Here is a 14,941-nt window from a genome sequence, read left to right as displayed (position 1 = left end):
TCCGTATTTCACTGAAAGAATGAACGTTTTATTTTCAAAATGATAGTTTCTGGATTTGACCATATTAATGACCTAAGGCTCGTTTTTCTGTGAGTTATTATGTTATAATTAAGTCTATGATTTGATATTTGATAGAGCAGTCTGACTGAGCTGTGGTAGGCAGCAGCAGGCTCGTAAGCATTCATTCAAACAGCACTTTCGGGCATTTGCCAGCAGCTCTTCGCTGTGCTTTAAGCATTGCACTGTTTATGACTTCAAGCCTCTCAACTCCCGAGATTAGGCTGGTGTAACCGATGTGAAATGGCTAGCTAGTTAGCGGGGTGCGTGCTAATAGCGTTTCAAACGTCACTCGCTCTGAGACTTGGAGTAGTTGTTCCCCCGCTGCTTTTGTGGAGCGATGGGTAACGATGCCTTGAGGGTGGCTGTTGTCGATGTGTTCCTGGTTCGAGCCCAGGTAGGGGTGAGGAGAGGGACGGAAGCTATACTGTTACACTGGCAATACTAAAGTGCCTATAAGAACATCCAATAGTCAAAGGTATATGAAATACAAATGGTATAGAGAGTAATAGTCCTATAATAACTACAACCTAAAACTTTTTACCTGGGAATATTGAAGACTCATGTTAAAAGGAACCACCAGCTTTCATATGTTCTCATGTTCTGGGCAAGGAACTTAAACGTTAGCTTTTTTACATGGCACATATTGCACTTTTACTTTCTTCTCCAACACTTTGTTTTTGCATTATTTAAACCAAATTGAACATGTTTCATTATTTATTTAAGGCTAAATTGATTTGATTGATGTATTATATTAAGTTAAAATAAAAGTGTTCATTCAGTATTGTTGTATTTGTCATTATTACAAATAAATAAATAAATAAATTTTAAAAATCGGCCGATTTAATCGGTATCAGCTTTTTTTGGTCCTCCAATAATCGGTATCGGTATCGGCGTTGGAAAAATCATAATCGGACGACCTCTAGTTCTGACCCCCTTTAGTCATAGTATTTCTGACAAGTAATGAGACGTCTTGGGTTTTCTCCATGTTAGCAGCGCGTAGGACCACACAGAAAGCATTTGTCATGCAGCACTATAGCAGGATGTCTCTCCTCCAGCCTGCCACTGCTACTCTGAGTAAGAATTACTGGGCTGGAGGGAGGCTGGTGTGAAGAGCAGGATATGGGCTGAGGGTAGTGTTGAGCTGCTATATCCATCATGCTGTAGTGAATGATCATCATGCCCACTTTGCAACCCACCCACAGCTGAGGTTACCAGTACAGAGGCCAGGGTGTCAGAGGCCCTTTGAAACCTCAGTGGTGAAACACCTTGGCTTCTCTCCTCAACAGATTCCTGGTGAAAGTATTCCATCACTGACCAGGTTTCACATGTTTTGCTCATAAATATCCATAGGAATTAATGATATTTACAGTATCCCATTCCCGGTCATACCTTGAAAGTTGTATTTTCACACTTCTTTGAAACTCCTTATATGACCCTTCAAATGTTCCGTAGGGCAATAGGGCTGGGGAATGTAATTATTTGTTCATCATGAAATCCCTCAGTGTTGTTGACGTGTAGTTCAGTGATGGAGTGGATATAGTGATTTCCACCCAGAGGATGTGGTTGCCATGGAGCTGACTGGTGGAGGCCTCATGTTTCATCATGGTCGTCAGGTGAAGCAAAGCCACACAGGCCATTGAGACCAAACATAACCAGCACGGGCTGCCTGGCTGAGACCCGGTCTTTGGAAAGGGCCCTGGGCACTGTGCTGGGTTTGGGTGTCTCTCTCTCTCTCCCCCTCCCTTTGTCTGCCCTGCAAATTATTTACAGTGAGATTCCTGTCGCTGACAAAAGGGAAGCATTTTTTCCTCCTGTGTGTGATAGAGAGGAAGAGCAGTTCAGATGACATGTGGTTTGGGTTGTTGGGGCTGAAAATAGAGAGCCTTGTCAGGGAGACCTGGAGGGACAAACAGCCCCTGTGGGGTGGTGGGTAGGGGGGACCGTGTAGATGGCAGGTCAGAACCTGTCTGCCTCTCCCACCTCTTTGACCTCAGATATGGTCGCACCATCTTGTGTTGGTCATTTGGAATATGAAATGAGTTCATATTGCTGTCAAAATGCAGATGAATGGTGGTTATGATAAACCTATGTCCATCTCTCCTGTTGCAGTGTATGGGACCTTCTGTGGCAGCCTGAAGTCCTACCCCAGAGAGGTACACACGGACTCCAATGAGGTCATCGTCCAGTTCCGCAGCGGGCGCCACATCTCGGGCCGAGGGTTCCTGTTCTCCTACTCCTCAGGGGATCACAGAGGTTTGAGCCTCTCTCTCTCTAGATCTACACCTAAACTAATGATTCAATGCTGTTTCATGCCAAAACAATGATCTTGATAAGAATACACCGTTGTCTGAATTCTACATGTGTGTTTTTCTGTGCGGTCCTTTGGTTGACCTTCTCTTTCCACTGAGGACAGTCAGTGCTACTGGTTAATCAATCAGCTGTGCCACGTGCCACCACTTGCCTGTCCTGTCCTGTCCTGTCCTCTCCTTAGGGTAAACCCAGAAGGGTTGGGGCTGTTTCTACATGCAGCATTATCAAACACAGCATTGACTGCTGTAAGTCAGACCATATTGAATGACACACAGTGAGACTCCAGGATATTCCAGGAGTTTACAAACTGGTTTTGGTGGTTATGCCTGTTTCCACCATTAAGATGTTGATGACCAAAACATCATGTAGTTGATCACTAAGAGCAATGACTGTGTGTGTGCGTGTGTGTGTCTGTGCGTGTGTGTGTGTGTCTGTGCGAGTGTGACATTAATGTTCATCCCAGAGGGAGTGAAGGAAGCAGGGTCTACATCCTGTTGTTGTGGTCCTTTCTGCTCCACAGGGCTGGTTTCCTCTGTCTGCTCTACTACTGGTCACATGGTATTTTCTCCCCTCATTGTCTTTCGGCTCCTCCCCTGTTTTCTCCCCTCAGATTTGCTCACATGTTTGGATAAAGGCAGCCATTTCTCAGACTTAAAATACAGGTAAGGTTGTTTTGTATGTGGCTGTGTGTCTGAGACAAGTCAAATGTCTTGCTTTGAGTCCTTGATTAACTGTAATGGCAATAGATTCCTAGATTGATTATGGGCCTTAATGAAAAATATTACCCCTTGTTATCCCTCAGCTAGTCAATTATCGCATTTCCTCAATATTCTGATATATACAGTTGAAGTCGGAAGTTTACATACACTTAGGTTGGAGTTATTAAAACTTGTTTTTCAACCACTTCACACATTTCTTGTTAACAAACTACAGTTTTGGCAAGTCCTATATCGACATATTCTGAAAGGCCGCTCAGCAAGAAAGAAGCCACTGCTCCAAAACCGCCATTAAAAAGACAGATTATGGTTTGCAACTGCACATGTGGACAAAGATCGTACCTTTTGGAGAAATGTCCTCTGGTCTGACATAAACATTACAGTTAAAAACAGTAAAAATAACTGTTTGACCATAATGACCATCATTATGTTTGGAGGAAAAAGGGGGATGCTTGCAAGCCGAAGAACACCATCCCAACCGTGAAGCACGGGGGTGGCAGCATCAGGTTGTGGGGTTGCTTTGCTGCAGGAGGGACTGGGTGGACTTCACAAAATAGATGGCATCATGTGAAGGAAAATGATGTGGATATATTGAAGTAACATCTCAAGACATCCGTCATGAAGTTAAAGCTTGGTCGCAAATGGGTCTTCCAAATGGACAAAGACCCCAAGCTGTCACAACTTCTGCCGAAGTCGTTGCCTCTCCTTGTTCGGGCGGTGTTCGGCGGTCGACGTCACCGGTCTTCTAGCCATCATCGATCCATTTTTCATTTTCCATTGGTTTTGTCTTGTCTTCCCACACACCTGTTTTCAATCCCATCCATTACCTCTTGTGTATTTAACCCTCTGTTTCCCCTCATGTCTTTGTCAGAGATTGTTTTATGTCAAGTGTTGTTTCTTGGTGTATAGGTGCGCGACGGGTCCTCGTACCCATGTTTATTTTATGTATGTACATTTTCGTGTTTGGAGCATGTTAAGTGGATATTTATTAAAAGTCTCCATTTACACTCCGTTTAACTCTCCTGCGCCTGACTTCCCTGCCACCTATACACACGACTCTGACACAAGCATACTTCCAAAGCTGGTATTGGAGTGGTCATCACAAAGCCCTGACACCAATCCTATAGAAAATTTGTGGACAGAACTGAAAAAGCGTGTGCGAGCGAGGAGGCCTGCAAACCTGACTCAGTTACACCAGCTCTGTCAGGAGGAATGGGACAAAATTTACCCAACTTATTGTGGGAAGCTTGTGGAAGGCTACCCGAAACGTTTGACCAAAGTTAAACAGTTTAAAGGCAATGCTACCAAATACTAATTGAGTGTATGTGAACTTCTGACCCACTGGGAATGTGATGAAAGAAATAAAAGCTGAAATAAATCATTCTCTCTACTATTATTCTGACATTTCACATTCTTAAATAAAGTGGTGATCCTAACTCACCCAAGACGGGGCATTTTTACTTGTATTAAATGTCAGGAATTGTGAAAACTGAGTTTAAATGTATTTGGCTAAGGTGTATGTAAACTGTATATATACAATTTAGATTCAAGTGTCTTATACTTCTCCATTAAGTCCATTTTGTCCCATTAGAGTGTAGTAATGTTGATGGTGTAAGCAGAGACCGTCTCTGGTGTGAAGAGATTACTTACCACTCCACTGAACCGTGTCCATCTGGTGAAATTGACAGGATGGGGCCAATGTGTTGTCAACAAGTGTGTTCTATTGTTGTCTACCCCCACAGGAAGTACTGTCCGGCAGGATGCAAAGCAGTGGCAGGCGACATATCCGGGGACATTTCCCAGGGTTACAGGCATGTAAGTAAAAGTCTAGTCCTTCTCAAAGGTTGCCTATTCTCTGGCTTTTTTCCAGGTTTATAAAGAGGACAGAAATGCTGTTTGATCACTGCCTCCCCCCTGGGGAAAGTTTTTAACCACAGATGTTGGTTTGCAGAGTAGGTATTTACGAGGCATCGTTGTGTTGTTGGAAGCCTTGGCAGCAGTTCTGTCCTAACAGGTTCTAGTCCCCTGAAGCAGCCAGCCAAGCACTTGTTTGTTTACCCTTGATTACATTGTCCTGTCTTCTGTCAGAGGAACACGACTGTTCTGAGGCACCACTTGGAGCACCTCAGCCCAAAGGTGCTTCGAGTAGTAGTAGGTCTGAATGGGCCCTTGTTAGGCGCAGAAACAGACACACCAGAAGCTGGACAGGAGAAGTTGTCCCCAGGCTAACCAGTCGTTGCTGGTGCTTTTGTCTGGCTGCTGCTGTGGAACACACATAAAGTGGTTGTGGAGGTATATTGGATGGGTCATCTGTTTATGTAACTGTGGTGCATTTTTACTCAGCAGCAGAGCTGGACTTTGCTGTTAGGTTGCATCACAGGGCAGCCAAACCACAGGGGCAAGGCAACTGTAAAACCTGGTGTTTGTGTGTAACTCGGTCTGCTTTGTCTTAGGGCTTGTGTACTGTAGAATGCTTTGGGCTCATTACACATAGTTAGAGCTAGAGATGTCTACCTCTCTTTGTAAGGCTGTTTCATTGTAATACCTGGAAATAGTAGCTAACGTGTAATACCATAAGATGTCTAACACTCTGAGGTGAACAGCCAAACACACATATAGACTAAGCTCTGTGAGAAGATTCTGGTCACTGTATTCACCAAAATACTCCAGAACTGTAGTTATACTAGTCCTCCTCTCTATGGGGCTCAGGATGCATTTCATGTGGGTCACCTGGATGGGTCGATCCCAGTGGTCCTCTGGCTCTGCTACCCTGGCCAGCCCTGCATGGGTTTCAGTATCTAAAAAGAGAGGGGCTTTCCAGACCAGGGACTTTCCAAGCCTCCTGAGGTTTTGCTCTCTCTGGGGTTTGATTGGGGCTATTGAGCGGCCGCCCACCGGCCAGGCGGTCAGTGTGACAGACAGCTCCAGGCTTAGGAAGCCCAGCAGGGAGCCCCAGCCCCACAACAATAGGCCTGGAGGAGCACAACAACAGAGAACTTCCCAACCGTCTGCTGGGAAGAAGGATGAGCGTCGAGGGCTTGGCATGCGTCGAGGGCTTGGTGTGCATCCCAAATGGCACCCTATTCCCTTTATAATGCACTACTTTTGAACAGGGCCCATAGGGATCTGGTTAAAAGTAGTGCACTATATAGGGAATAGGGTGCCATTTGGGAGAGACTGGGCCAGAGCGATTGATTAGTCCGCGTAGGCTATTGTATAGGGAGGGTTTGGTGGAGGGCCTAGATTATGAGGAGATGATGCCTGTGGAACAGAAGGTGTTTATCTGTCCATTCAATAGACACACTCATTAGCATTTAGACCAACACGTATGGCATTAATGGTTCCTCAGAGTGTATTTATTATAACCATACAAGACCTCTACACATTGTGGCTATGTATTTTATACACTGTGTATCTGTAATTAATGTGGTTATCATACCATATGTCATAATTCAGTGTTAATAAGCACTAAGTGAATTAATAATTTAGCAACATATTTTGTTGGTTGAAAGGTCTACTTAGTTAGTGCTTATGACCCTTGGGAAATAACAGCAGGGAAGTAAGTGACAGCAGGGAAGTAAGTGACAGCAGGGAAGTAAGTGACAGCAGGGAAGTAAGTGACATTTTGATAGTTCCTCTCCTACTCTGTAGTATTCCACACCCCTAAAATGAAATAGTCCGCAGAGGTTTAAACAAGGAGGTTAACAGAGGCAGGATACATGGACAATCTCAGTTAGAACCAGACGGTCTTTGGCTGATGTAGTCAAGCCATTATCTAGTCTAATACGCTCCTACTAGTAGCAGTAGCACCAGCCTTGAACCCAGCCCTGCTCCAGCAACAGTCCATGATTAGTCTCTAGCCATAACTCTGACTGGGGCCATGATATCATATACAAACTACCAGAGCCTATCCATCTGCTCCACCGGCTGACAGACAGGCAGGGCAGAGTTCAATGTATTTACGGTGTGGTAGTCGGCCAACCCGGCAGTGTATAAATGATCAGAGTAATAATAATGAGACAGTTAAATCTGACCCAAGAGCAGCTGTTAGTCCAGATAAGCGACAGCCAGGCCTCTGTAAAGCAGCTCCTCAGGGCCCCAGCCACTGGCCCCCGATCTGTACCATGGAGCTGTCGAGCAGCCTCTCCCCCTCCCTCCCTCCCTCCCCCACTCAGAGGAGAATAGTGCTCACCTATAACACCTAGTCACCAGACCAGCCAGGCTTTTTACAGGGACAGGGAGGAAATAGCTGCAGGCTGAAATGAGCCGTAACTGATTTTAACACTGAGCTTTCACCTTGTCTCCATGTTGAAGTTAGATTATATATTTATATTTCTTTCTGTCTTTTTTATCAAGTTTGAACAACAATACGTTTTCAGAAATACATTTTTCACCTATATTAGTGTTTGAGTGCTTGTTTCAATAGATCCTTGATGGACTTTATGGAAAATTTTATCGGCAGAGCTACGGTTCATTTTTACAGCACTCCAGTGATTGCTATGTTAATTGTAAGGCATTTCACGTTGTCTTGTGGAGGAAATGCCTGTTATACACTTATCCATCAAAGAGCTCCTTTTAACCTGTCCCAGCCCTTCATTTCAGCAGCAGGGTGGGGCGATCTCTGAGAGGTAGGCATCTAGCTATTCCAAAGGTACTGAATGTTAAGTGACAAAGTACTGCTTTCCTAAGTAACGCACCACAGAGAAGTATGTTTGACATTCCTCCTACAGCTGCAATTACTGTAAATATCGACCCTGAATGCAATCACAATGTGCATTTTTTCCCCACGTGTAAATTAAGTGTGATGTGATTGAGAATGCATGGGGCTTATATTAGATTAGCGTCTACTGTGGCTCCATGTCACGAGATTGCCTTTTTAATTTGGGATGAGATGCCTGCGCTCCCACTGCTGACACAGATGAATGACGGGGAGCTGCATTGCTCTCCTATGTGCCACGTTGAAGGGAACCTCAGACATGAGAGGAATGGTGCACTGATGGAAGCAGTAGTCCAAGCTCATTCACTTTTGTTGAAAGTCCAAGTTTTATGTATGTATTTCATGGCCCACACTCTCTTGGTGAAATGTTTTTTTTTTATGTCTGAGTGGTAGCACCACACACAGTTTGGCTAGCTCAGACTTCCATTACAAGAGTGTCTGGAGTTTTACACTTCTCCCACCTTCTCTGTGTTTAGCCCTGGTTGTTATCTGAGCTGTGTCTGTCTGTGTTATAGCATATCTGTCTCTTGTTTCAGACCTCTATTATGTGTTTGTCTGTCTCTATATCACACCTGTGGTCTCTGTGGTTTCAGACCTCAGTTCTGTATGTCTAATATATTATATCTCTCTGTTGTTTCAGACGTCTGTGCTGTGTAAGGCTGCCGTCCATGCAGGGGTTATCCTGGATGAGTTAGGAGGCTGGGTATCCGTGGAGACCCACAAAGGCCTGAGTCACTACCACGCCACCAGAGCCAATGGGATCCAATCCAAAGAGTGAGTACTGGGGAATTACAGGCCATGGTTCAGAGGATGGGCAGTACAACAGCAGTAGACTTGAATGTTAGGCCTCACATGTTGCCCTTCACAGCACTATAGGTTTCTGTAAGCAGAGGTACCAATTGGTGTCCACAAACATTAGCCACTGGTTTAGGATTTATTTTTTTAACAGTCTGATGGAAGTTGTTGATAATAACTCTCCTAAGAGGAGCATAAACCTGCATGATGGGACAACTCTTATGTTTTGTGTCATCTCTGCTTCGAGTCTTAAATAAATGTCTGCTGCCCCAGACCTTGGCCAGGTTTACCTAGGTAGAAACCGGATTAATCAGGCAGGGCTAGCGGGCTAGCATTCCTGCACTGTTTCAATGATAGATTAGTCGGCTTCTCACAAATGTCAGAGACAGTCAGTCTTGCCTATGCCTATGGCATTCATAGAGATTTATGATGGAGTTCTGAGGTGGGGGAAGAGAGAATAATAGTGTCCATCAGTCATAATTGACTAAAGCGTGTAGTCGTATAGTCAGCTTTTATACATGTAACACAGTGACGCATCACTAATATTATGACAGCAGAGTGAAGGCAAAGGGGCTTGAAATAATTTGATTTGATTCTTAAAGAAATGGCCATCACTCAAGCTGTCCTTAATGTTCAGTGGGGGAGGAGGATTTTGTCATTTGAAGTAATGCATGCAAACCTAACGTGATAAGTCGTTCATATCAAATAGGCTTCAGAGCCCCTAAGCCTAGCTATGTGAATGCATTGGTGCAGTGATGGCAAATCAAATTGTGACATTTTGAAATGTATAGGTTCGGTTTTCACATATTACCCTGTATTGATTTGCCCTCTACACATATCGAGCACTCCGCATCAATCAATCACTTTCTAAATGTGTAAATGTGAACCCTTATTATGTGTAGCAAATAAATCTTAATTGTAGCAGCACATAAACATTTTGTCCTACTGAACCTGTGTATTAACATATTGTACACTGACATTTTCTTTATAGCCATGTAACAACATTGTATGAGCTTTGCAAACATATTCTATACAAAGGAAACATGCATGGGGTCACATTTTCTTCATGGCATTCACTGGCTGAACATGCACTGCTGAATTTAATATGTTCAGTGTTGTTCTCTGGCTCCTGATAGAACTTTCTCTTGAAAGTCTAATTCTCCAAATACTTGGCCTTTGCTGAAGGGGATGAATACTTGGGTTGTGTTAGAACATGAAGTTAACTAACACTCCAACAGTATGTATAAAATGCAGCAAGGATTGGATTCTGTTAAGCCGTTGTGATAATACAAGTTTGATTTAACTTGACTTCCTAATTGGATTCTGCTGGATTAAGACATGAACAATATTTACTCTGACAAGACCCATGCCCATACTTTTCTCTCAATCAACCACAGCACCATGCTTCCCACTCCCAGGATGGCTGACCGTGATGATCTAACAGTCTCTGTCCAATTTGGAAGAAAGGATCAATATCTGTTTTGATAATGACTCTGTTATTGGAAACGGATCAGCTCAAACCAAGATGGATGCCTGTTTTTATTCATGTTGTAGCAGGAACCGTTTCTTTTTGACTGTTAGATAATAGATCATTTTGACACTCCCAGGTGCAGGTGAAAGTCAGTACCCACGTTAAAGTGTTTGATCTTTTGTACTTTGACACACACCTCTTATCGCCCATAAATATAATTTAACCACCACGTCTGCTTTTCTGAACTGTTCAAAGAAAAAAAAAATCTGATCCAGGAAGCTGGTGAAAATGATAGTGATGAGTGATGGTGGAGAAATATAAAATTCTCCCAACTAGCCCCCTGTAATTAACACCAATCCTGGTGTCTTAATGTGTTCAGGTTTATACCCCAGCTATAGAGCGCTAGGAGAGAAGAGACTACACAGGGAAGAGCAGGGGAAACAAAGCACAGGATTCTCGGTGAAGGCTGATTTGGGAAGAGAAATGGAGGGGGGGACAATCTGGTGATGCTTCTTTGTGGCCACAATGGGTGTTCCTCCACAATGGCAGGCTCTCCACAATGGCAGGCTCTCCACAATGGCATGCCCTCAATCTATCACTGTAATTGTAATCGTTGAAGCTAACGGCCCGCCATTGATGGATATTCTTTTTCTTCTTCCAGCGGCTCTTTGTCCGAAGCTCTCTTCACGTTCCTCATTAATGGTAACATTTGTTTTGTTCTCTTTCTCTACTGATTTTATGCTCTTAAATTGTTGTTTCTTAAACTACAGTTTCTTAGGCCATTGTTTTTATCACATAATAAAATGTGCTGCATTTTCACCAGGAAGGAATGTATCAAAGCCTACCACTTACTAAATTAAACATTTTATGCCAGCATTTCTGATGACTTACTGATAGTTGTTGAAAAAGGAAGTAATTCACAGTCAAACGGGGTAAAAGATCTGGTTTGGAAAATGAAAGCTGGTCTAGTCACACCTTATCTTGGTGTGAAGCGTGGGAACCCTGTATCTCTTGTCTGTGTGATATTTTCATACAGCTGTTTGCAGTCTGGCACAGTTTCATCCAGTCAGTCGGCTATAACTGTGGAGGTTCTGGCTATCTATATCACAGGCAGGCAGGCCTGGGAAAGCTCACAAATCAACTGTTGGTGTCACAGTACAGATGTGTTCAGACACTTGACGGTACAACAGCTGTGTCAGAAAACAGACTGCACATATTAGGCTTATTTACTCTCAGTTACTCTGGACAACAATACACATTTTCAAAGAAGTTGTGATGTAAAATGTGTCTCGTTCCCAATTTACAGTTGTCATGTTTCTTGTAGACACTCTCACATAGGCCTTATGTGGTAAATTGTTTTGCTCAAAAGGACTGCTCTTTCTAAAAGATCAATAATTGCACAAAGGGATCTTTGCTCTCCGATCAACTCAGACAGCATCAATGCTCAAATGACAAATTGACAAATGATGCCATGACATGTCTGACATATATGTTCCCTAGTCTGGACTCTTCATGACCTCATCAACACTGTCGATGTCCTGCACTTTAATTAAGACTAGCTCCTTATTGACTTTCCTCAAAGCTCCACTCTCTCATTATGTTGGAATGGTGAGGAGGACAAGAGTCATAGCTTCTTTACATAGGGTTTTAGTTGGTTGCAGAGTTAACGGGTTTAGTCAGACTAGTTGCTCCTGGGACTGTTCTGACAGGATGTCTCCTGTGGGGACGATGTCGTCGATGCACTTATTAATGAAGCCGGTGACTGATGTGGTAAACTCCTCAATGCCATCAGATGAGTCCCAGAACATGTTCCAGTCTGTGCTAGCACATCAGTCCTGCAGCTTAGCATTCACTGATACTTCCTGTTTGGGTTTTTGTTTGAAGGCAGGAATCGGGAGAATAAAGTTATGGTCAGATTTGCCAAATGGAGGGTGAGCGAGAGTTTTGTATGCGTCTCTGTGTGTGGAGTAAAGGTGGTCTAGAGGTTTTTTTTGCCTCTAGTTGCACAGGTGACAGAAATGAGGTAAAACGGATTCTAGTTTTCCTGCATTAAATCACTGGCCAGTAGGAGCGATTTTCTTGTTTGCCTATGGCCCTATACAGCTTGTTGAGTGTGGTCTTAGTGCCAGCATCGGTTTGTGGTGGTAAATAAACAACTATGAAAAATCTGGATGAAAACTCTCATGGTGAATAGTATGGTTTATAGCTTATCATGAGGTATTCTAACTCAGGTGAGCAGAACCTTGAAACTTCCTTAATATTAGAGATTGAACACCAGCTGTTGTTGGCAAAGAGACACACTCCACCCCCCTTGAGCTTACCCAACGCTGCTGTTCTGTTCTGCCGGTGCATAGAAAAAAAGAGCTAGAATATTATCCATGTTCTTGTTCAGCCAAGTTTCCGAGAAACATAGTAAATTACAGTTCTTCAGATCCCGTTGATAGGAGTCTCGAACAGAGCTCTTCCCGTTTGTTCTTTAGTGATTATACATTTGCCAATAGAACAGAGGGCAGAGGAAGTAGTGGGAATATTTTTGGTAAAATCTTATTCAGTTAGAGCAGCAGAATTGTTGTTATTTACTTCTGTTGTTGTTTCTAGACTGTAAGAACCAGTCAGTGTTGCAGCATGTGTCTGTTAGTGCCAGTTCGTGGGGAGAAGCGATGGGTTGTCAGTCTGACTGGGCGCCCAACAGCTCCCAGGCTGACCCAGGATCAAGGGGCTGCACCTGGGCTGCAGATCAGAACGACAGCCTGCAGTGGCTCCAGCTGGACCTGGGGGAGAAGAAAAGGATCACAGGTGAGATAAGAGCCCTACTCAGGGGAACCTGCTCTCAAACATAAAGCTTCCAAATCTCCTCTCTACCTGACTCTACAAATAGAAGCTAAGTAGCACTCTGACTTTTTCCTCAGGGCTTATTCATTTATTTGGATCCCCATATTGTCTCCACACAATATTGGGCATGTCCGGCTTGCTATACTTACAGTGCCTTCAGAAAGTATTCACACCCCTTGACATTTTCCACATTGATTAAATTGAGATTTTTTGGGCCACTGGCCTACACACAACCCTGTAATGTCAAAGTGGAATTTATGTTTTTCGAAATGTTTACAAATTAATTACAAATTAAAAGCTGAAATGTATTCAACCCCTTTGTAATGGCAAGCATAAATAAGTTCAGGAGTAAAAATGTCCTTAACATGTCACATATTAAATTACATGTATTCACTCTGTGTGCCACACATTCAATTATCTGTAAGTTCCCTCAGTCGAACAATGAATTCCAAACATAGATTGAACCACAAAGACCAGGCAGTTTTTCCAATGCCTCGCAAAGAACGACACCTATTGTTAGATGGGTAAAAATAAAAAAGCAGACATTGAATATCCATTTGAGCATGTTGAAGTTATTCATTACACTTTGGATGGTGTATCAATACACCCAGTCACTACAAAGATACGGGCATCCTTCCTTAATCAGTTGCCAGAGAGGAAGGAAACCGCTCAGGGATTTCACCATGAGGCCAATGGTGACTTTAAAGAACTTAGATTTAAAAGGCTGTGATAGGAGAAAACTGAGGATGGATCAACGACATTGTAGTTACTCCACAATACTAACCAAATTGACAGAGTGAAAAGAAGGAAGCCTGTACAGAATAAAAATATTATAAAACATGAATCCTGTTTGCAACAAGACACTAAAGTAAAAGTGCATCAAATATGGAAAAGCAGTTCACTTTTTGTCCTGAATACAAAGTGTCATGTTTGGGGCAAATCCAATACAACACATTACTGAGTACCACTCTCTATATTTTCAAGCATAGTGGTGGCTTTATCATGTTATGGGTATGCTTGTAATCGTTAAAGACTGGGGAGTTTTTCTGGATATAAAAGAAATGGAATGGAACTAAGCACAGGACAAATCCTAGATGAAAACCTGGTTCAGCCTGCTTTCCACCAGACATTGGGAGATTAATTCACCTTTCAGCAGGACAATAACCTAAAACACAAGGCCAAATCTATCAAATTTTCAATCAAATGTATTTATAAAGCCCTTTTTACATCAGCAGATGTCACAAAGTGCTATACAGAAACGCAGCCTAAAACCTCAAACAGCAAGAGATTATAAGAGTACATGGCCATTTTAAGGCCAGATTTTTCTTCAAGAGGTTCAAACGTTCATAGATGACCAACAGGGTCAAATAATAATCACCGTGGTTGTAGAGGGTGCAACAGGTCAGTACCTCAGGAGTAAATGTCAGTTGGCTTTTCAAAGCCGAGCATTCAGAGGTCAAGACAGCAGGTGTGGTAGAGAGAGAGAGTTGAAAACAGCAGGTCCGGGACAAGGTAGCACGTCCGGTGAACAGATCAGGCAGAACAGTTGAAACTGGAGCAGCAGCACGACTAGGTGGACTGGGGACAGCCAGGAGTCTTCAGGCCAGGTAGTCCTTAGGCCTCCGGGAGGGGTGGTAGAGTGAGAGAATAAGAGGGAGCGTATTCACACAAGACACCATATAGGACAGGAGAATTACACCACATATAACAGACTGACCCTAGCCCCCCGGCACATAGATTATTCCAGCATAGATACTGGAGACTGAGACAGGGGTGGGTCGGGGGACACTGTGGCCCCATCCGACGATACCCCCGGCCAGGGCCAACCAGGCAGGATATAACCCCACCAACTTTTCAAAAGCACAGCCCCCACAACGCTAGAGGGACATCAACAGACCACCAACTTACTACCCTGAGACAAGGCTGAGTATAGCCCACGAAGATCTCCTCCACCGCACAAGCCCGAGGGGGGGGCGCAAAACCAGACAGGAAAAGCACATCTGTGACTCAACCCACTCAAGTGACGCACCCCTCTTAGGA

At 43.6% G+C, this 14,941-nt stretch overlaps 1 protein-coding gene across 1 annotated transcript in view; it reads left to right on the top strand.

The window, feature by feature from the left end:
* The window catches only part of LOC139556285 (discoidin, CUB and LCCL domain-containing protein 1-like), a 44,207-nt gene that overhangs the window by 7,936 nt on the left and 21,330 nt on the right, over positions 1-14,941 (top strand). The window contains exons 3-8 of the mRNA XM_071370072.1: positions 2,170-2,313; positions 2,981-3,032; positions 4,829-4,901; positions 8,444-8,577; positions 10,731-10,771; positions 12,668-12,865. Of these exons, the coding sequence (XP_071226173.1) occupies positions 2,170-2,313; positions 2,981-3,032; positions 4,829-4,901; positions 8,444-8,577; positions 10,731-10,771; positions 12,668-12,865 (642 nt within the window). The remainder of the gene's footprint in view (positions 1-2,169; positions 2,314-2,980; positions 3,033-4,828; positions 4,902-8,443; positions 8,578-10,730; positions 10,772-12,667; positions 12,866-14,941) is intronic.

This window comes from Salvelinus alpinus, chromosome 27, assembly GCF_045679555.1.
Source record: "Salvelinus alpinus chromosome 27, SLU_Salpinus.1, whole genome shotgun sequence".
Lineage (NCBI taxonomy): Eukaryota > Metazoa > Chordata > Actinopteri > Salmoniformes > Salmonidae > Salvelinus > Salvelinus alpinus.
The sequence above is the reverse complement of the archived record's forward strand: the minus strand, read 5'-3'. Positions and strand labels throughout refer to the sequence as shown.